Source organism: Mesocricetus auratus, unplaced genomic scaffold, assembly GCF_017639785.1.
Source record: "Mesocricetus auratus isolate SY011 unplaced genomic scaffold, BCM_Maur_2.0 Super-Scaffold_100013, whole genome shotgun sequence".
Classification (NCBI taxonomy): domain Eukaryota; kingdom Metazoa; phylum Chordata; class Mammalia; order Rodentia; family Cricetidae; genus Mesocricetus; species Mesocricetus auratus.
In genome coordinates, this window is record NW_024429196.1 from 75,359,752 (window position 1) to 75,382,180 (window position 22,429).

The window sequence follows — 22,429 nt, forward strand, 5'->3', positions numbered from 1 at the left end:
ATTCTCCATCTAGCCTTTTGATGCAGGTGCGCCCCCTGTAGCCTCGGAGGTGACGGGAGTTGGGAAGCGGGTCATGAGGGGCGGCGCCCACGCCAGATCAACCCCTGGAGGCCCAGAGCAGAGGCCCGAAGGGATCTGGATTTCTTTATTAACAGACATAAGCACGACCCATTACATAAGTTTGTGCTTTAAAAAAGAAAGAAAATGGGGGAAAAGTTAATGTGAAAAAGAACCCAAGCAGAGAGGAAGGAATCGGGGAGGGGCCACCCAAACCCCTGGGTCCCATCTATAAGCCCTGACTTGAGTCACGCCTAGGACCTCCAGCCTGGGACCTGCCCGGCAGGAGAGGGCGGGAAGCCAAGGGGCCCCAAGTGGACCTGACAATTCCTTCCGACCAAGCAGCAAGGGTAAAGAGAAGGGGAGGGGTCCCAGGGAGCCAGAGCCCACGAGCCATTTATTGCCATGTTTTAAAATTCGTGCAAAATATCTGAAGCCCTGGATAGAGAATACAAAGTGATATTTTTCCAAGAAACATAAAACTAGGAAAAGTGATGGGGGGAACATTTTCCCACCAGAACCCCCAACTCCCACCAGGTCCCAAGCAGGGTGAGGCCTCCACCCTGGTCGGCCGAGCGAGAGACTAAGCTACAATCTGGTCTGGGCAGGAAGGGGGTGGAATCTGCAACATCATCTCAACTACCAACGGGAGGAAAACCAGTCAACTGTACAAGTCTATCAACTTTAAAAAAAAGAGAAAAGCTGTAAAAGTCAGGCCCTGTGGGTAGGGGAGCAGACAAGATCCCTGGCCAGCGCCGGAGTCCAGAGTGGGTGCCAGGCGGGGCCGCCGCTAATGCAGGCGCTGCAAGCCGTCTGGCCAGAGGCCACCGCAGGTGAGCAGCCTTGGCGAAGGCAGCCGGGGGAGACAGTTGCCACTACTAATCAGCACCCTCGAAGCCCTCTTCCTCTTCGGGTACTGGGTCTGCGTCCCAGCACGTGATGTCGATCTCTAGGATACATTGGGAGAGGAGAGGGGAGGAGACCGCTGGGCAGAGCTATCAGCTGTGTCCCCCCAACCTCTAAGAGCTGTGCCAACTGTGTTTAGTGACACTGCTAGCCCTCAAACCCCATTCTGTCACCAGATTTCCCATCATTCATCCAGAGAAGTACTACCTGGAGGCTTGTTGTAGAATACAGGAGGTGGAGCCTTTGCACACGGCTCTTCTGATTGGGCGAACTCCTCCTCCTGTGACTGACTGAAGTATCCTTCACTGGCCTGTTGGGTTAAAAAAAAAAAAAAAAAAGAAGAAGAAAGAAAAGAAAGCATAGGTCACTAGGCCCACCTGCCAGAACTACAGCTGATCTATCAGGCATGAGCTCGTTTCCCTGGCAACCAAGGATTCCGAGTGGTTGCCGGGGAAACACAGATGCCTGCTAGGGAACAAAGCTGCTTCCCAGTGTGGGTCTACAAGCCACCAGCCCTCCCCCTTAGGCCTTACTGTTCCTCCCTCCGGGTGGCCCGTCCCACCTGGGTCCCCTCCTTTTGAGTGGTCTCTCCATTGGTCAGCAGGTGGGGTTCTGGCTCCAGCTCCTGCCCCAGGGCCTGGTCTACCTGGTCTACCTCCTCTAGAGCTGAGGACATGGTCAAGACCTGGGAGGCAGCCAGCGGCTCCCTTTCTACTTCCTCCTCGGGGTCACAGAAGGTGGCTGGAGGCTCTGGCAGCTCATCAAAATGAAGGAGGCTGGCACAGCCTTCGCCCGCTGCTGGCAGCGGCTCCTGAGCTACCTCATCCAGCAGAGGCACCTCTGCCAGGGAGGCCTCAGCACCTGAGGGCGGTGTGGGCACCCTGGCCTCAGCCTGAGGGGCTGAGGCCTCTTCCCCACTGCCAGGCCACAGATCAATGAGGCTGGCAGCGGCAGGGGTGACTTTGTTGGCAACCGTGGTGTCAGTAGTGGCAGTGGTGGTCTCAATGGTGTCAGCTTCGTGGGCATCAGCTACTGAAGTGGTAGAGGCAGCAGGCTCTGCAGGGGCAACCAGGACATCCTGCTCTGGGGATTCTGTGCACACTAAGTCCTCCATGGGGCTGCTTGGCACCAGGGGAGGCTCCTGGGCCTGAGGGGGCTCCTCTGCACAGCCAGCCCAGGCCCGAGGGGTTGCTGCTGCTTTGGCCTCCTTGCTGGTCTCTTCACCATCCAGTCTGGGGGTCGACTCCTGGGCCTCTGTCACAGGGTACAAGGCAGTCAGGGCCCTTGGGGAAGGACGGATGCCCCGCCCACCCACTGAAGAGTAAGGGAAGTAGGAGCGGGTGAGGAGGAACCGCCACAGAAGCTTCAGCGGCATCGGCGGCCCCTCACTATCTTTGCACCAATCGTTTTTTAGACAACTGGGTAGCCCAGGGAGGAAGGTCACATGGTCACTTCAGTTAGAGAAGGTAGGGCTGACAGCAACACCAGAGCTCTCCTCTGCTACCGCCCTTCCTCAGCAGGGTCGTGCTGGTGATGAGTGGACCAGCTCCCTTTGACCTCTGTTACTGTGGCAACCAGAGACCGATGGAAGGCTAGATGCTGGTGGAACCCTTCTCTCACCTTGAGCTGGTGGGGGTGGTGGAGGTGGGGGCGGAGGCTGCGAGGGTGTGACCTCATCCAGGGCCCTCTCAATCTGCTCAGTGACGGGAGTGGAGGCTGCGCTGGACTCAGATGGACTCCGGGCAGGAATGGGAGTAGGCGCCATCCTCCGGTGGCTGTCCAGGTGGCTGCCTGTGGAACAAATGCTCAGGCTAGTCAGTGAGGGCTGGGGAGCCAGGAAGAATCAGGACTATCCACCGTGTCTTGAGTATGGGTGGGGGCTATGAGCTCCCCAGGCCCCTCAGGGGCCAGGTTCCTGCTCCAGACCCTGTAAATCAGGCCCCTGGGGGCCAGTGCCCTTCGGGGCCAGGGACAAGTGGCAGGTAGTACCTGCTCTGGGGACAAACACCAGCAGTCAGCAGTCAGGCTGGGGGAGAAAGGGCGAGGGGCTGCTGGGAAGCGGGGCCCTCCTTACCCCACCCTGCCGAGGCCTGGGGCTGCTACCTACATGGGAGGGAGGAAGAGAGGTTTGGGGTGCGGTGACAGGTGATATAGGGAAAGGGAGTCCGTGGAGGGGAAGAGGAGGAGGAGGAGGAGGAGGAAGGCCCACTGTCCGATGCCTTTATGAAAGGGCAGTACGGACGACCTGCCAAGAGAGACAGACAGAGAAAGAGACAGAGGACAAGAGAGGGTCAGTCTCCCCCGCCCCTGCCCCAAGGCCTCACCCCCGCCCCAGGGCCATCCCTACAAGTCCAAGCCACTTTCAGCCAGGGTCTACATCCAGTCAAGCTGGGCCACAGCCTCAAGCCAGTCAGCACCAGACACACACACACGGACACACACAGCCAGGCTCTGAGTAGCAGCGCAAATGAGTACAGTCCGCCATGCCCCTGGGACCCCAGCACATGACCAAGCACACAGAGCAGCAGACAGGAAATAGAAGGGCGCTTCAAGGGGAGGCAGAAGCTACATACGCAGGGAGAAGCCAAACAGGGGATCCAAGAAGACAGCGGCTCCAGGGTGCTCACACTAAAGGCCAGGGTAAGACCCGCCCTCCATGCAATCCAGAGCCTTCAGGCCAGACCGAGTCCCAGCCGGCATGGAAGCTCCGACACCGGCCGTGTGTCTGTCCCTACCCCAAAGCTGCCCAACTGGGCTTGAGTATTATCCACTGTTTGGGCAATGCCCACCATTGGCATTGCCCCACAGCCCAGCCCCTGTGGGTGCTAGCACCTGGGAAGCTATGGATGAGCACATTGAAAGGGCCTTGCCTTCTCCAAGGAGTCCTTGGGGCAAGGCTTGTTTTCCAAGAAGTCGTCCCACAGGAATTTAGGGCCACAGTCTGAGGACTATGGATCGGGCAAGGATAGGGCCAAGATCTACCTGGTCGGTGGTTGAAAGGTGAGGGCACGTCACAGCTGCCAGCAGAGGCTGACGCAACTCGTTCCTGCTGTCTGAAGAACTCCCGGGGGTTATCAGGCCGCTGGGCAATAATGGCCGCTGCCTCCTGAAGGCCCAAGGAGAGAGTCAGAGAGCCGGGCGTGGCTAGCTGGCTGAACCAGCCCCTGCCCAACGCACTTGCCATCCGCAGCTCTCACCTCCACCTCGGATTCTGACTTCTTCATCTGGGACTCTTCCTCATCTTGCTGGTCACCCTGGAAACGAAAGGGACGATGTCCTGAGCATCTATCTCTTCTACAACCCAGCAGTATCTCTGCCACGCAGCCTTCTTTTTTCCTTCTGTCACCTCCTTCCCAGATTGGCCAGGCCTTGGAAACTGGCCTCACTCACTCCACACCTAACCAGACACCCAGGGCCATCGGGAGTACCCCGTTTTCTTGCTAACCTAAGCCATTGCAAGCACTGGCTGCATATGGCCTGTGGATTGGATATTGTTCTGATGCCGGATTTTAAAGCCATTAAAAAACCTTTTATGTGTGTTGGGGCTTTGCTTGCATGTATTATCTGTTCACCACGTGCATGCAGTGTCCTCAGAGGCCAGAAGAGGGTGTCCCATTGCTAGAACTGGAGCCACATATGGCTCCCAAAATGTGGGTACCAGGGACTGAACCCAGGTCCTCTATAGGAGAAGTCAATGCTGTTCACTGATGGGCCATCTCTTCAGTCCCAGACGGTAAGTTTTTAAACCCATATAAATTAAGCTGCCACCGGGTTGTAGTGGCTCACACCTTTAATCCCAGCACTCAGGACACAGTGGCAGGCAGATCTCTGAGTTCGAGGCCAACCTGGTCTACAGGTCGAGTTCCAGGACAGCCAGGGATGCACGGAGAAACCCTATCTCAAAAAAACCAAAATTAAAAAAAAAAGTTCAGTTTCATATTGACTGAAAATAGAATCTGGTTTCTTATTTTGTCACACTAGGGATTGTACCCGGGTCCTCACAGAAGGCAAGCAGGCATTTTACCAGTGACTACATCCATAGCCCTTTATGTTTTTATTTTGAAACAGGGTCTCATTAAACTGTTAGGCTGACCTTGAACTTACGACTCTCCTGCCTCACCTGGCTTTTGTTTCTTGAGATGGGGTCTCTCCCAGGCCCCTGAGTATCCAGTTTGTATTCTCTCTCCCTCTCTCCTCTCCCTCCATGTGTGTGTGTGTGTGTGTGTGTGTGTGTGTGTGTGTGTGTGTGTCCCTTACCACCACACATACACACCCCAAATCTGAGGCCTTGTAAATGCTGAGCTCAACACCATGGTAGCCAGTTAGCCAGAAGCTGCCTTTCCCTGGAAGACGGCCGCTCTGTTCACTGCGGCCCCCTCTCTAGTTTCCATTGGGCTATTTCGTGACGTAGGTTTTGAGACTGAACCTGAGGACTACAGGTAGGCAGGCCTCTTGCTTGGCTGCATTCCCCTCGCTCCATCTGATCTAGTCTTCATCCTGCCTCCAACCCCACCATCTATCTGAGATCCAGCTCGCCCACATACTCTGCTAGTCGTGGACATAATGTCCTCTGCATGCTACCGTCACAGTGCCTAGAATAGTCGTACCATTTCCCAGTTTCCATGCTTTGGCATGGGAGATGAGCCCACTCCCGGCCCCACCCCCCAATGCCTGACCTACCATCACCCTTCGTTCAGCCTCTCCATTCTAAGGCCTCTGCTTGGACACTACCTCCAGAGCAAGGCTCATTCAGGTCATTTCCTTCTCTGGGTCCCCACAGGGAGTTCCCAGCAGATACCACAGATGGCACTACATTGTGTTTCCTGTTTCTGGGGTCACTTCCCTCAACCTTTGTGAGCAACACAGGATGAAGCCCCAAGTCTTTGTGAGTGGCCAGCACAGAGCGGACTGTCTGCTCAATGGAACTCACTAAACCAAACGCCTCTTACATCGCCTCTCCTGCTGCTCAAGGGACAAACTGGACAGAAGGGGCTGCTGGGCAAGGGGGAAAGCTAGGTGAAGAACAGAGCTTTTTTCTTATATTTGAAATAGGGTCTTACTTTGTAGCACTGGCTGGCCTAGAACTCATGATGTAGACCAGTCAGTCACAGAGGTATGTGTCACTGGTTTCCTAGTGTTGGGATTACAGGCTCAGGCTACAAATCCTGGCTCAGACCCTCTTTGCTTTTGAGCACATAACCTAAAACTTGCCTAGTGTAGTTTCACCAGGTTCCTTTACTTTGTCTCAATCAAAGAAAGGAGCAAGCCGGGCGTTGGTGGCGCACGCCTTTAATCCCAGCACTCGGGAGGCAGAGGCAGGCGGATCTCTGTGAGTTCGAGGCCAGGCTGGACCGACAGCCTCCAAAACAGAGAAACCCTGTCTCGTTAAAAAAAACAAAAAAAACAAAAAAAAACAAAGAAAGGAGCAGAGGCAGGCTGCAGAGGAGGCTCCGTAGGTAAAGCATAACGGTCCAAGTTTGGATGCTCAGCAGACACATACTAAGCCCACAGAGCGGCACATGTCTATAACGCCAGCACTGGAGGTGCAGACGCAGATCTCTGGGGCTTGCTGGCCAGACAGATTAGCCAAAATGGTAAGCACCAGGTTCAGAGAGAGAGTCTGTCTCAAAAAGCAAGCTGGACAGCAATAGAGAAAGACATCAGAGGATAATCTCTGGCCTCTGCAAGTGAATGCATGGGTAAATGCACTGTCCACACCACAGACAGACAGACAGACACACACACATTCTCACACACACACTCTCTTACATATGCATACATGCACACACACACACTCACGCACACACACACTGTCACATATGCACACAGTCACGTATGCACACACTGTCACCTATGCACACACACAGAGCAGCTTATCACCGAGGCTTTCTCTGTGAACAATGTGACCTCTGAACCAAGCACTGTAGGTAGGACAGAGAGCAAGACTCCAGCAATATGGGTCAAGAGCACATTTGTGCTTAAGTATTTTGACACACAAGAACTTCCTAGAACCCAAGGCAAAGAGGGGACCAAGGGGCTGCAGAAGTGCCTCAGGGCTTCAGAGCACTTGCTGCTCCTGTAGGGACCCAGGTTTGGTTCCCAGCACCCACATGGCGGCTCACTACCATCTGCAACTCCAGTTCCAGGGGATCCATTGTCTTTGGAAGGCTGCAGGCACTACACTCACACACATAAAGTAAGATAAGTGTATCTAAACAAATAAACGTATTAACAGAAGGGAAAGCAGAACAGCTCCCAAGAAGGCCTGAGATAAGAAAACAGTACGGGGTGATAAATTCCAATTTCATATGGGACCTTCCTTAGAGGACCTGAAACCAGAAGACCACCCTAACAGCTAGTTACAGCGTTGCTACATAGTTACTTTCCCGTGAGGAAACTTGAAGCGGTGGTTGAACTACAAGGTAACAGGAAAAGTTCCGCAGCCACTTAGGATGTTGGTAACTGCTAGTTCAGAAGTCACCACGCTAGTCCACTTTTGTGTGTGCATGCTCCCTTTGAAATTTCCATAAAACAAGCTTTTTCCAAAGACCTTGCTATGAACGGGTAAACGCAATATAGACCTTGCTATGAATGGGTACACGCATAAGCAGGGGGCTTCTCTAGAACCCCTGCATATGTGAGTGGTCCCGAAAAGCACTGGCCTGCATTCATTCAGGACCTCTGAGTCACTAGCATCATGTAACCTAATTCTCAAGCCCCCTCCCCGGTACAGAGCTCACAACTAACATACCCCAAGTCCCCCAGATCCCAAGCGGGAAGGGGAGCCAGGACAGTGAGGGGCTAGGTCAAGGTGGATTTTCTCTTCCAATCTGGAGATAAACGTCCCTGGAAAATAACTTACAAAGATAGACTGTTCCTTTAGCCTCCTCTTGGCCTCTTCGGCTTCCAGAGTCTGCTGTTTCCTCCTGGAATGAGAGGCGCAATCACACCCTTCAGGGTGGGCTGGGGGTGGGCAGCCCCCTGCCTCGGGCCAGACCTCACCTGTGCTCCTCGATCTGCTGCTCCCGCTCTCGGTAACGCCGCTCCCGTTCCTCCTGCTCCTGCCGCTCCTGCTCCATCCGCTCCTGCTCAAACCTGAGCCTGGCGTCCAAGGCCTTCTTCCGCTCCTCCTCCTTCCTCAGCTCCTCCTCCTTCTGCACCCCACACCCAGGAAGCACAAGCCCTGAGCCCAGGCCAGCCTTCGCCCCTCCATCCCACCCCTACTCAGACTGGGGAGGTGGCCTTCTGGGAAATGGGGGGGAATGAGCCCTGTGTGCAGGAAACCAAAGGGTTTGCTCTTTCAGCTGAGAGGTCAGAGCTGCCCTGAGGCTCAGGTATGGAAGCCTGGGCCTGAAGGCTCAGGGTCAGCATTGCATACCTTGGCCTGCTCCCAAAACTGCTCGCGGTTAATCCGCTTCATTTCCACGGCGGCATCTGTCTTCTGGTAGGTAGTGCCCTGCAGAGTCAAGTGCCCTGATAAGAGCTCCAAGAGCAGGCTGAACGGTTTCAGTACTCACACGGGAAGAGTAAGGGCTAAGAGAGACTGCGGAGGCCCAACGCAGGGACCATGTCACAAGGGCGATGTCTTGTTGGGGGATATTATTTTAAAGTGTGTTACTTTTGTTTATGCTGCATTGGTGTAACTCTGTGAAGCTGTTACTTTTCCTGTCTAAAACACCCGATGGTCTAATAAAGAGCTGAACGGCTAATAGCAAGGCAGAGAGAGGAACAGGCTGGCTGGCAGGCAGAGAGGAGAAATATGAGGAGAAATCTGGGAGAAAGGATTGAGGGGCATGGGAACAAGAAAGGAAGGAGGGGGACTTCCAGGGCCAGCCACCCAGCTACACAGCTACACAGCCAGATACGGAGTAAGAAGGAGAGGAAAGATATACAGGAATAAAGAAAGATAAAAGCCCTGTGGCCAAAGGTAGATGGGATAATTTAAGAAAAGCTGGCCAGAAACAAGCCAAGCTAAGGCTGGGGGTTCCTAACTAAGAATAAACCTCTGTGTGTGATTTATTTGGGAGCTAGGTAGTGGGTCCCCCCAAAGAGTCAAAAGAGTAAAACATCACACAACAATGTCTGGGCAAGGCCAGCCTGTCCCAGGGACGCACTGACCACTGGCTCAGCACTCTCGTCCTCTCGAAGCCGCAGTCGATGCAATACTGGGCTGGAGAGCCGGGCCAGTCCGTTGGAGAGCCGCTGCCCGATGGCACCAGCGTCGATGTCTTCCACACTGCTGGCATTCACAATTACGTCAACACCCTTCCAGGAAAAAGCAGTGTTTAGGTGGCATCCAAACTCCCATCACCACCCCCAGCATAAAGACCTCACCCTGCCCCCTTGGTACCCAGTCCCCACATACCTGGAAGAATTCAGCCACCTTAGCCACATGGCTGGCACAAGCACACTTCCGGGCATCAGGCACATCTTCACCAACCTGCAATGCACCCAGTGACGGGGGCTCAGCAAAGGACAGGAAGAAGACATCGGCCTCCAGGCCCAACAGCCCCCAGGCCCAGGCTGTCTTCCCGAGAACCAGTGGGATTTTCCCCAGCAGAGGCTATGGGTGGAATGTGACTACTCTGGGCCTTCCGATCCCAGCTCCATCCCACAGCTGCATACCCAGTTGATGAGCACATATTTTGGCAGGGCCGCCTGGGAGTCCTTGACGCTGCAGAAGCCATACATCACTTTCTGGTTCTCGAAGTGGCCGGAAAGCTCCTGCAAACCCCCTTCTGGGGAAACCAGGAAGGTGTCAGGGCTCTCCGTCTCCTAGACCCTTGACCCTACAAAAGGCCTAAAACCCCCAGGGGATTTCTGTTCTGTAAGTTAGAGGCCCAGATCTCTGTGTAATGAGGCGAAGGGGTGGACAGGATTCTAGCTTTGCCCCGGAACCCTCCTGGGCCTGATTTGAGATGAGACTGAAGAAAGGCTGTTCACACATCTGCATTTCTCAGTGATCACACCTCTCATGTCTTACCAGGTGCTCGTGCCCAGCGAGATAAATGAGCTTTCCTTAAGGAAGTCTTCCAGCTCTAGAGAAAGCAGTGCTGAGCTGGACCACCCTACTGGACCCCTTCCCTAGCTGTGTGATGTTGATGTTCCAGAAGTCAAACAGAAAACTAGGCTCCCTCCCTCTACACTCTGAGGAATGCAGGGACGACAGGAGGAAGGACAGCATCAGACAAGTGTGGGTCTGCTGGACGGAGGCAGGAAGGTGGATTGTAGCCAGGGAGGGGAACAAAACAAGCAGAGTAGGTGGTGGGAAGGGAGAGGAATAGCTGGGATTCTTACCTCCTGATGCTGCAAGCTTGAGGTCATCTGAGCCATCCTCATATGTGTACAGAGCCCTGGGGAGAGGGAGGGGTGGCTCACAGAACTGTCAGGTCCTAGGCAGCCAATTTTGGGTGGAGAAGGCATGAGGGAGGAAGAGTGATTGGGGGGCGGGGCAGAGCAGGACAAGGAGGGGGAAAGCTTTGGTTGTCAGTCCGTTGTGGCAACGAGGCCAGGCATCATTTCCGCTGAGCCGGAGGAGACCTGGGTCAGATGGCAGTCAGGGAGCAGTGGGGGAGAAATCTCTGCCTAGTCAGCTCAGCGTCCGGCCCTAGCCCTGGCAGCCCACAACCCAGTGGAGCGGGTGTGTGCGAGATGGAGATTCCAAGGCAACGGTTCCTTGGTTACCGTTCCCTGGCGACCATGATTCTCATCCCTCATTGGCCAGAGCCAGGAATCTACCTGGTGCGTGCCTTGGTACCCACTGCCCCTCCCCCTGTTTGGAGGGAGGAGGAGAAGAATCTGGTGCTCGATGCTGGGCATCCCCTGGTAACCATAGCAACCCAGCAATTGGCACAGAAACCAGCCCACCAGAGCTGTATTCTCCTCGAACACAAAGGACCCCAGGGACATCCTCAGACTCACTCTCTCCCTCTCTGAGATGGGGATGAGGTCACTGTGGTCACTCCCAGGTTCTAACCCTAAGATCTGGTCCTCTAACTCCGAGGCTGCCTCTGCCCTAGCTGAACCCTCCTAGGACTGCCATGTAGACTGAGGCTGGCCAGAAGGCTTCCTTCCCTCTTAGCCTTTTCTACTCCGTATTCATCCTCGGCAGGCATCCTACAGCATCCATTTCATAGAAGGTAATGGAGAGATTCTCCCCACCCCCAGAACCCATCCTGACACAGGCGCAGGCCGGAGACACATGGAGAAGAGAAGCTTAGTCCCTGAGACTGAGAAGGGCTTCAGACCCTCTCTCAACTCCCATTTCCCGTCTGCTAAGTCAGGAGGCTGGGGTGTGTGAGAAGAGGACAAAAAGGGAGATGGAGGAAGGGGAGGAGCAGGGAGGAGGACCAAGGGAAGAGGAGGAAGAGGACAGATGATGAGAGACGGGAGGGAAGTGGGGAAACAAGAAGATAAAAAAATGGAGGAAGAGGGAGGAGGTGGAGAAGGAAAAGGGGGAAAGGAGCAAAGGGAAGAGGGAGGGTCTGACCCCATCCCCGGAGGTCGTCAGCCCTAGTCGCTAAGACGGCCAAGTGGGCCCCTGCAGCCCCTCCCTTCCCTGGACCCCTCCCTGCTTTGCTCCACAAAGAGACACAGGTGGGCTGGAGGTCTCAGGGCCCTGGGTGCAACTGCTGCCCCAGCCGCTGACCCGACAGCTGCTCCCAGCACAGCTGTCCCACCACCTGTCAGGCTGTCCTAACCCACGGCCAGGAACAAAGAGCCCTCAAAGAAACAGCGTGTATCCCTCTCTATTCACAGATGCAGCCCGGAGACGGCACCAGGAATCCTGGTTTCTTCCAAGACATGCTCTGGACTTCACACCTCTCTGTGACAGGCTGCTCCTCAAGGCTCTCCAGGGCCCCTTCCATCCTGCCCACCCACCTCCAAGCAGCCCCTCTCCCCTGCTAGGGCCACAGCCCTCCTTCAGACGTTCAGTTCCAGCCTTCCATCGTTCAGTTCTGCTCAGCCCACGTTTCAAAAATGACCGCTGTACTCATCCTCACACTAGGGCCACACTGGCTTCCAAGTTCAGTTCTGAAGACTACGTTCTACCCTAGACCTGCCCTGTGCCCTTGGATACACGAAGACCACTCAGGATGACACTGTCAGCCTGAGCTTCTCACCCCAGAGCGCTAACACAGACAGACATCTGTTCTTAGCCCCAGACCCTGCTGGACAATGTTTCTCTACCATACCACAAGCACCTGGTGACTGGCTGGCGGGCTGGGAAGCAAGCAGGAAAAAGGAGATGGGGACGAGGGGGCTGTAGCTGTCCGCCCCTCAGTAACATTAAACCCTGGAGACAGTGATGCCACACACTGCCGTGTCAGTTCTGTGAAGGCAGAACTCTGCTGACACCAACTGTTGTCTCTTCCTGGGTCCAGCACAAAGTAGCACCGTAGGGATTTGAGGTGTTGACACAAACTCTTATCAAGCATCTAAGCCACAGGAAGAAGACTAGGGCAAGGTGAGTGTGACTTCAGCAGCTCCAGGCCTGCCGGGAGTGGAAGGCTGAGGACCAACACACTCTCAGGGTTCTAGAACTGGAAAGGCCCTGGAAACCCTGGAGGGGCCGTGCCCAGCCCCTCCCCCCTTTTCTCAGAATACTTAAGAAGAGCAGGAACTTCTCACGGGATGAATCAGATCATAACCAGGTGCTGCTGGCCTTCCCCGCTGCAGTCTGACTTCCCCAGAGCTCGGCTTCCAGCACAAGGGCAGTGGCCCCCATAAGAGACCCTGCCACCTGGGGGTCAGCTACCCTAAGCTCCGCCACACCCACATCCAAAGTCAAGGTAGAGGAGGAGGACACCACACACTCATGCCCCAACATTTGGACCCAGGACGCCCCTCCCACTGGACTGTTAAATGCAGGGTCTGCACTGAACCTCGGGACCTCCCCCAGCCCCCGGCTGTGTGATGGGAGCTGGGAAACATCATGTCATCTTCTGGAAGGTGTGATCTTCACACCCTGTTCACAACATCTGTTTAGGCCCCTGGGAGTAAGCAAATATATATATATGCATTTGAAGGTGCATCTGTGCTTCTGTGTGTCCCATACCACCCAGATGGGGCTGACGAATGCCAGGGCTGCATAACTAACTCCCTTTGGCCACATGGATGTTGCTGGTGGTGAAAGCCCAGGCCTCCGCTGAGCAGAATGTGGGGCAGCAGTATTTGGGAAGGCCCAGCATTGCACTGTCAGTGTTTGCTTCTGAGGGGTTAAGAAATTTGGGGTGTTGTCTACACCCCCTAGACTGGAGAAGAAGGCAGGGTTCCGGTCAGTGTTTCTCCTCAGGCAGGGCCATATCCCCAAACGGGTTCTTCCTCCAGGCCAAGCAGGCCACTTGCCCAGATTGCGTCTCATGATCTCAGCCCCCCAGGGACAGGGCTGGGACAACAATGTGGGAACTGCCTGCTTGGCCTGAACAACCTCTCCTATAACTGACCTGCAAGACACAAGAACTTGTCTCTCGAGTCCATCCCTCCGGCCTGGCTGCCCGCCAGTGCTGCAGCACCATGGCATGGAGGCCTGGCGATTTTGTTCCCTCCTCCAGCGCCCCTACCTGGCTGCCCTCCCAGAGTGAGGCCAGCCCAACTGGGGTCCTCAGAGCAGCCCCAACTCTGCCCCAGCTTTCCCAAGAGGAGCCTACTTTCTGTCTGATGAGGTGAAGAGACCTAAATACAAAACAGGGATTTGCCCCCTGAGAAGAACACTTGGGGGCTGTGTTCAGAATGGGGCATCGAACCCCTCGGTTTGCCTGACACCCTGGGGCTCGGGTGGTTTACGCCCTCCTCCACCTCAGGTAAGATAACAGCTGGGGAGGGGGAGAGACTCAGGTCCATTCACAACACCCTAATAAGAGGCTGACAGCCCCTTGGCGCTGAGTGAAGAGGCTAGGGTCCCAGAGATCTACTCATCTGGGTTTCCCTCAGCGGGGGTTCCCACCGTGCTTCCTCCTAGCTGGCCATCCAGACAAGCTGCTTGGGTCCATCTCCTGGGTCTCTTCCTGCCTAGCTGCCTAGTCCTAGCCATCTCCTCCTCCAGAAGGGGAAGAGAAGGGCTCAGCCCTACCTCTCTTCCTCTGCGACCCGTGAGGGATAAAGGAGTCACTTCGTGGTTGCCATGTGGCCATGAACCTCTTTCTATCACAGTCTAACCTAGATGTGGGGGGAGACAACCCTGAGAAGCCCCCGGTGGGCGGGGCATGCTGGCCCCCGGCCCTCTGCGCTCCTCCCCCGCCCTAGCTTTCCTTTGTGCTGTGGCCGGGCAGGCTGCTCTTGCTCCGCTAGCTCGGTCCCCGCCCCGTCCCCACCCGGTCCTCGCCCGCTCGAAGGTGGCGAAGGTGCCCTTGGCTGGCCCGTGCACACCTGTCCCCCGGGCCCGTGGAGGGAGGCTGGGGGGGGAGGGGGATGGGCTCCGGCGGGACCGTAGGACCCCGGGCCCCACCTTTGAGCTCCACATCCGCGTGGTTGGCGTCCGGATCCCGCGTCCCCACTGCGCCTAGGGCGGCCTCAGGGCTCCCCGGCTCGCGCGCCCCGCCTGGCCCGACCGGCCCCTCCCCCCGGCTCGCACAAAGGCAGCCCCTCCCCGGCTCTCCCGGGCCGTTGCACCATTTCGGGGTATCCCCCTCCCTTCCCGGTGGCAGAGCCTCCGAGAAACAAAGGCGCGGTGGCGGCCTGGGGACAAAGGGGCCGGGGGCGGGGGCGGGGGCGGGGGGCTCACCAGTCGGCCGCGCTTTCCTCCCGGATCACCTCCTCGTACGCCGCCAGCAGCTCCAGGCGGTGGCCGCTGAAGCTGACGCCGGCCATGCTGCGGGCCGGACCGAGGCCGAACGGACAGACGCACGGACGGACCGACCGACACCGGAGGGAGGGGATGAGGGAGTCGCCGCGGCCGCCTCGGAGCCTCTGCAGCGCTGAGAGCGAGCGAGCCAGCGGCCGGGGGAGGGGAGCCGGCCGGCGGGGGGCGGGGGGCGCTGGCTCCGCCCGGCTCACTCCCTCGGCTCGCTCGGTCCTAGCGCCGCCCTGGCCCGGCCCAGGGGGAGGTCCGCCCCCCCCCTTCCCAGCTTGCCCCGGGGCGCCCCCATGTCCCTTTCCCTGATGACCTGTACCCAGACTTTAAGCTTCCATTCTGCTCCCAGGGCCAGTCCCATGCACCTGTCTTGTCCTAGTCCCCAACCTAGTAGCACACCCTCTCCCCCAGTTCTAAACCCACCAAGATTCCAAGCCCTACCCAGGCCCAGGTTCATCCCTCTGTGCCTCCCCAGAATAATTGGTCCATTGAACCGAACCTCTTGACTCATTTTACTCCAGCCGAACCTTACCTCAACCCAGGTCCATCCCACCCCACATTAAGCCCATTCTGGTCCATCCCACCCGACTTTAAACCCATTCTGGTCCTTACCTGGTCCCTAACCCAATTCAGTTCCCCATCAAGCCAAGCCTGGGTTGTCAATAGCCCACTTCCTCGGTAAGAACCCTTCCTAGTCTACCATCCTCACTTCCAGGGTCACCCAGGGCCGACTGCACATCCTGTCCCAGCTACAGACCCATGCTTAGGCAGCACCCTCTTAGCTATTCCAGCCGGTCCGAATCCTGCTCGCTCAGATCCCTCTCCCTAACCCATACCCCTCCCTGCATCCCTGCCCTATGGCCTCATCTCAGCCATTCCTCCCGAGCCCAGTCATTTCCTTCTTCCTGGATGGGTATCTAGGAAATCGTGTCTTCTTTTCCAAACACTCCAGGGTGAGTCCACAGCTCCAGAAAACCTTTCCATCACCATCGAGCCTCCCAGCCCATTCCCCAGGGAGGTGCCAGAACCCAGAGCCTCGCCAAGCTCTACCGGGCCTCATCTGGGAAGAGGAGGTGGTTTCAGTGCCTCTCCTGCTTCTGATCTGGTCAATCATCTCATGCCACAAAGCCAGTATGTAAACTCACCGCAGTGCTTGGAATGGGGCGAAGGGGAGGGTTGCATTTAAAACTCGACATTTCGCAACCCCCTGCCTCAGGAGCTCCGGGTGCCCACCACACACATGACCCCATCCCTGGCAGTTTCTCCACCACTCACACCTACAGTGAGCCCCAGGAGTGGTCAGTCCAGGGCCCTGAGCTCTAGATGCTGGTGGAATGTAACGGTGATGGCAGAGGGAAACAGGGATGACGGGAAAACAGAGGGTGAGGAGACAGAGTAAGGACAGAGCTTGAGTTTGCTGTATCACTAGACCTGTGGAGAGCGCTCTCCCGGGGAGGGGGGAGGCTTAGAGGTTCAGGCACAGGACCAGGCAGCAGCATCTCTGGCCACAGGCCCTTCCTACTTTCTCAGCTGTGCTGTCTCTCCAGGCTCCTGCTTGGTGCATTTCATGTCCCAAAAGCAGACCCACAGGCACCCTAGAAACCTCCTTCCTCAGATCCCAGCCCCTCCCCAGCCTACCCAACTGGCTCTGGGCACACCTACTTCCTCTCCCATCTGTATCCTCTTTTGTTCTGCTTCGCTTTTTAAAATATTTTATTTGGCCGGGTATGACGACACATGCCTTTAATGCCAGCACTGGGGGAGGCAGAGGCAGGCAGATCTCTGTGAGTTCCAGGCCAGCCAGGCCTACATTGTGAGACTCTGCCTCAAAATAAACAAAGTCCAAATTCTTTCTCGTTTTTGTTTTAATCTTTAGGTCGGCACACGGAGTACCAGGTCCATCACAATATGGGCCATTGCTTTTGTCGCCATTTGTTCCCCTCCCCCACTTTTCTCCTCTGTGCTCCCCCTTTCCTTCTGGCTGGCTTTTCTCCCACCCCCCATTTTTAAAAAGTAAATCCTTTAAATTTTTTATTTATTCATTCATGTTTTATGTGTGAGCTCTTTGCATGTACACCTGCACACCAGAAAAGGGCACCAGAGCCTGTTATAGATGGTTGTGAGCCACCATGTGGATGCTGGGAATTGAACTCTGGACCTCTGGGAGCTCTTAACAGCTCGGTTATCTCTCTAGCCCCCCTCCCCTCCCCCCCCCCCCCCGTTTTCATTTATCTATTTATTTTGGCTTTTTATTTATTTATTTATTTATTTAGGTTTTTCGAGGCAGAGTTTCTCTGTGGCTTTGGAGGCTGTCCTGGAACTCACTCTGTAGACCAGGCTGACCTCGAACTCACAGAGATCCGACTGCCTCTGCCTCCCAAGTGCTGGGATTAAAGGCGTGCACCACCACTGCCCGGCATTATTTTGGCTTTTTAGACAGGGTTTCTGTGTGTAGTCTGGCACCTGGCTGTCCTGGAACTCACTCTGTAGACCAGGCTGGCCTCCAACTCACGGAGATCCACCTGTCTCTGCCTCCCAAATGCTGGGATCAGAACATACACCACCACCACCCAGCCGCTTTCCCCAGGATTGTTTTGTTTTTAAATATTGCTGAGGCATGGGTGGTGCACATCTTTAACCCTAGCACTTGAGAGGCAGAGGTAGGCGGATCCCTGTGTGTTGGAGACCAGCCTGGTGTATATATCAAGCTCTAGGTCAGCCAGACTACACAGAGAGACCCTGTCTCAAAAACAAACAAAAACCCCAAAATGAAACAGTCTCAGGACTGGAGATACAGCTGAGCTGGTGTTAGATCCTTATTTGCTTAAGTAGTGCATAAATCCTACAGCCCTACGTCTGGCTTTTCTTCTTTTCAAAAGAGGGAGTGTCCCACCGCTTATAAGCCATGGTGTTTCCCCCTCGTCCCCTAGCCACCAAGTCTCTTGGTGTTTTTGTGGCCAAGGTCATTATTTTAAATTACGAAATCCAGTGGCGCTATTGTAGCTGTTTCCTTGTCTGTACCAGAGAGAGGATGGCCACTATATCGGAGAGAATATGGCCACTGTATCCGAGAGAGGATGGCCGCTGTATCTGACTGTATCCAAGAGAGGATGGCCACTGTATCCAACTGTATCTGTATCGGAGAGAGGATGGCCCCTGTACCCGGAGACCCTGCCTCCTTGCAGCCAGCTCACTGCCCCTGAAAACCACACCCTTCAAATCTGATCACCCTTCAAATCTGACATGTCGGCTTCTCCCACCCCCAGAGCTCCACACACACACCGGAGGCTGGTCCCAAGGCTTTTGGGTCCCTAGAGTGGAAAAGAAGAGATAGGATTCAGACTCAGGAACCTGCTCCTTGCTGTGCACTTTTGGGTGGCCTGCTTCCCTCTTTTGGGTTTCCTTTTGAGACATTGTCTGGAGGACGAAGGAGCCTGGGTAGCAACATGGGAACCCCCTTCCCTTCCTCCTGTCCTCCTGGCAGTCTCCCCCCCACCCAGAGGTTTCAATCCTGCAGGGACACGCAGGCTGAAGGAATTCCAGCATTAGCTGGCAGAACCTTCCCTGGCCTCACCCTGCCCCTTGAGATCCTACCTAGTGCACCTTCAAAAGTGCCCCCTCATCACTATGAAGCCCAGCACTTCCTGGGCATCCGCCCTGGCACTGGGCCCAGCACATTAGCTCTGCTCACACCACCAGTGTCCTCACCCAGCTGCGCTCTGCCATCGGCGTGGCCTTAGGCAGATTTGGAGTGCCTGTGTGTGGTTTGTTTTGAGACAGACTCTGTATCTCAAGTTCCCATCTTGTCAGAGATCGCCAGTGTGCCTGGCTTCCGTATGATTACCGCCTCCCCCAGCACTGGAGGTGGTGTAGTTTGCTTTCTGTTGCTGTGATAAAATGCCACGACCCAGAACAACTTGGGGAGGAGAGGGTTTATTTCATCTCACGGTTGGAGTCCGTCTTGGGGGGCAAGTCAGAGCAGAGACCAGGAGGCTGGAACTGAAGAGGCGGCCATGGAGGCGTGCTGCTTACCAGATTGCTCTCCCTGACTCTGGCTTTCTTCATCAAACCAGGACCACCTCCCAAGGGGTGGCACCCCCTTCAGCGGGCGGGGTCCTCCCACATCCATTACTAATCTAGAAAAAGTCCCACAGATTTGCTGACAGGTAACCTGATCTGAGCTATATCTTTAGAAACATTTTTATTTCAAGACAAGGTCTCACTAAGTTGCCCAAACTGGCCTGAAACTCACTCTGTAGCCCAGGCAAGCTTTGAATTTGTGATCCCCCTGCCTCAGCCTCTCATGTAGCTAGGATCAGATGGATGTCTGCTGTGGTAGTTGATTTTTTTTTTCAGAAGTATCTAGGATGTGCTTGAAGAGCAAATACACACAGCAGAAGCTGTCAGTGTGTTGGCTGCTGGGGCAATGACTCACCCAGAGGGACACAGTTCAGTGGCAAAGTCCATGTTATTTCAGCATATCACAAACACATGGACACAAAACACACACACACACCCCAGCATAGGACTTTCCTTGGTCATGGACTAAACACCCTAAAATTTGGTTAGCAGTTCCAGAAGCTAGGTTGAGAGGTCTGGGGACAGTCAAGGAGCATGGAGGGCTGCAGTGCTGGCTATCTGAGCTCCAGTCTCCTCAGGGTTCTGCTTTTCCTTTGATCCTTCCTGTACCTGTAATCTAGGTGGACCGGACCTGTGGCCCATGCCAGCTCAAGGATGCTTCTGAGGCCAGAACAGGGCATGCTCGGTGACAGATCCCATGAGGAGGCAGAGCCGAGGGAAAAAGAGGAAGCCACCATCGCCTGTATCAAGCATCAGCCACTGCTGAAGCCACCAACTAGTTCTGGAAAATCATCTCCATTTTTTTACTTCCCCTTAAAGGAGTTTGAATCTCAGCGATAACCCTCCCTCATCTACATGGTCCCTTAAGTGCTGGTCATCCTTTTTGGCGGCCAGGGATGTGGCTGAAACCTGAGTTGACCTACTGACTGAGCAAAAGCCCTTGGTTCTCTCCTGGCCCCGAGCTGGCGAAGCATGTCGTCCCACTCTGATGGCCCTGGAATCTAGACTAAGCCTCTCTTCGCACTGGGAAGGGGCCCTTCCAGTATTCTCAACGGCTGTGGATCTCTGTGTACTGCTCCCTGGGTGGGCAGCCACCAGGCTCTTTAGCCGACGCCTCCATTCCTTTCCTGCAGCAGGGCTTGGAGAGGCGGGTGTGTACCTTCTGTGTGTACCCAGGCCATGTGGGGCTGAGCCCTGAAGAGGCAGCACAGAAGCATCCGTTCTGGAGAACAGTCCCTCGCCCTCCGCCACCCCTCCCTGCTGACTGCAAATGAGTTCCAGTTGCTCAGAGCAGGGGAAAGCCCCTCCCCCGCCCGCTGCCCACGCGGACCCCTAGGAAGGACATTGCCCTTGTTGGCTGGGGATACTGCACTCTCTCCAAGGGAGCTAATGGCCTCTCCCGCCTGGCATAACGACATTCATTTCCAAGTATAGGCTCCAGGCCCACAGCCTTACACTTCAGCTTGGGAACAGGGGGGTCTTAGCAGCCCTGGATGGGGGGGGGCGCTGTGAAAGGGTAGGGAGAGGTACCGGAGTGTGGTGGGGAGTCCCTGCACCTCTAGTCCACAGAACAGCAATTTCTGGTCATTCCCGATGGGTAGCTCTGTGTATGTCACCTTTGCCTCTCTGAGCCTAGGTTTCTTAGTTTTTAAAGACGGTCTTAACAAGCAGCTCTGGTCTGCCATTGAATTCCCACCCTCCTCCTGCCTCAGTCTCCCAGAGTGCTGGGATTACAGGCCTATGCCACCCACCATGCCTGGCTTGAACCATCATAGCAGGTGATGGAGGAGCTTAACACTTGCTTTATAGTGCCCAGGATCTGAACTGGTACCCGGCAGCTCTCCCCTTTACTCCGGCTTTCCCCAGACGCAGCCCTCAGCGGCTCTCCTCGGGCCCTCCTGAGCCCTCTAGCTCTGTCTTCAATCACAGCCTGTGGCTGCCACCTCCCTGCTCCCTACCCGTGCCTAGTGCTCAGCTGACAGGGCCTCTTGTCCTCCTGTCGTCCATTGTCCGGTCACACACACCCCCCCACCCCCCCACCCCCCCACCCCCGCCAGCCTCTTAAGAGCTGTCTGCACGCTCTCCACACATACACCTGTTCCTCTTCAATTCTGGCAGTGGCCCAGCTTCTCTAAACTGATCTGGCAAATGTCACCTTGCTTTGAAATACCATGGGGACTCCTGGGCCTTATCTGCCTGGTTGACATTGTTGGCAACTTCTGGGAATGCTCTTGGCCTGTGTGGAGGTCCTGCAGGAGTGCCCCGCAGGCTGTCATGCTGTCCCCGGCGGCTCCCTCTGCCTTCTGTGACCAGCTCTGTTACTGTTCCGGGTCCCTTGTCAGTTTTCTGCACTGAGTCCCTAGCTACCCCTGCACTCGCTTTGGCATGCATTTATTATTTTTAAAACAGGATAAAAAATTAAGATGCAGCTGCCAATACTAAAAACCAGCTCTCACACAAAACACATGAACCTGCACACATGGTTGCTGATCTGGCAGATTTGGCTTCACAGCCTGGAGGACATGGCAGTCCTGTGTTCAGGACAAGGGGTGGTTACCCCTAGAAGGGCTGGCAGCAACTGCCACCCACCTTGTCTGTGCTAGTGCTCTTTGGTATCCATGGAAACTGGGATGGACTGAGAGGGCTTCACAGTTCAAGAGAAGCAGGAGAGTACATTTCTCTGTGAACTACAAGATGCTGCATTTGATAGGCTCCGTGTATCTATGTTGAAAGACAGACACATCCTACCTGCTCTACTCCCGGAGTTACCTGCTGGGGCCTGTGCCTCAGCTCTCCCCAGGCGTAATTACAAGCATTTATACTGAGTGCCCTGCCCTGGCCCAAGTTCACTCCTGAGTTGAAGCTAAGGGGAATCTAGGCTTGAATCTCCAGCTGCTTCCTCGATCTGTCTCCTAAACATCCGCAACACTTCATCCATTAAGCAAACATTTACTCTCCCTATGTCCCAGATGTTCTAGGCTCTGCAGGATAGCCAAGAGCAGCCCGCTGAGACTTTTTTTTCCCCATAAAGGGGATCAGGTTGAACGAAGACAGGGACCTCCAAAGAGCACATGGCCAGGATGGACTAGGCTGTTCCGACCTGCAGCCTCTTCAGCTCCTCACCTGCTCAGGCTTGAGAGAAGACAGTTCCTCTAGGCTGGTAGAGGGCATCATGGGAAGTAGGGACCCCTAGGAAATGATGTGCCTCTAATGAAATTCACCAAACCCATTAAACACAGCAGGGATGATGGCTCAGTGGTTGAGAGCACTGCCTGATCTTCCAGAAGACCCGGGTTCAATTCCCAGCACCCACATGGTGGCTCACAATCATCTGTAAGCCCAGTTCCAGAGAATCCACAGGCACCAGGCATGAACGTGGTGTACATACATCTATATAGGTAATACACCCATACACATCCTGGGTTCAATTCCCAGCATTCCATAAAACTAAGTGTTAACCCAGAACTCTAGAGACAGGGGAATCTGAAGTTCAAGATTTTCCCTGGGTTATATAGTGAGTTCATGGCCAGCCTTAGGATACATTGAACTTTGTTTCAAAAACAAAACCAACCAAACAAAAAAATTTTAAAAAAG

The 22,429-nt window shown here is 55.2% G+C and overlaps 1 protein-coding gene and 1 long non-coding RNA gene across 4 annotated transcripts; one reads left to right on the top strand and one right to left on the bottom strand.

The window, feature by feature from the left end:
• Positions 1-131: 131 nt before the first annotated feature.
• On the bottom strand, positions 132-14,903 carry Dbn1 (drebrin 1). Of its 3 annotated transcripts, none has more exons than XM_005078365.4 (15): positions 14,687-14,903; positions 10,261-10,316; positions 9,589-9,701; positions 9,329-9,403; positions 9,082-9,228; positions 8,342-8,419; positions 7,966-8,117; positions 7,826-7,889; positions 4,161-4,217; positions 3,946-4,069; positions 3,071-3,208; positions 2,584-2,754; positions 1,526-2,217; positions 1,171-1,273; positions 132-1,006 (listed from the first exon to the last, which is right to left on the bottom strand). In XM_005078365.4, the coding sequence occupies exons 1-15, from the start codon at positions 14,770-14,772 to the stop codon at positions 936-938; spliced, it is 2,127 nt and encodes a 708-aa protein (XP_005078422.1). In that variant the 5' UTR covers positions 14,773-14,903; the 3' UTR covers positions 132-935. The 3 variants fall into 3 exon arrangements, with proteins under 3 accessions (XP_005078422.1, XP_040611970.1, XP_005078423.1); XM_040756036.1 differs by lacking the exon at positions 14,687-14,903 and adding an exon at positions 14,411-14,435; XM_005078366.4 differs by lacking the exon at positions 3,071-3,208.
• Positions 10,627-20,505, top strand: LOC121143671. The gene is made up of 3 exons (XR_005880979.1): positions 10,627-11,102; positions 11,722-13,766; positions 19,456-20,505. It is a non-coding gene; the product is annotated as an uncharacterized LOC121143671 (long non-coding RNA).
• The last annotated feature ends 1,924 nt before the right edge of the window (positions 20,506-22,429 follow it).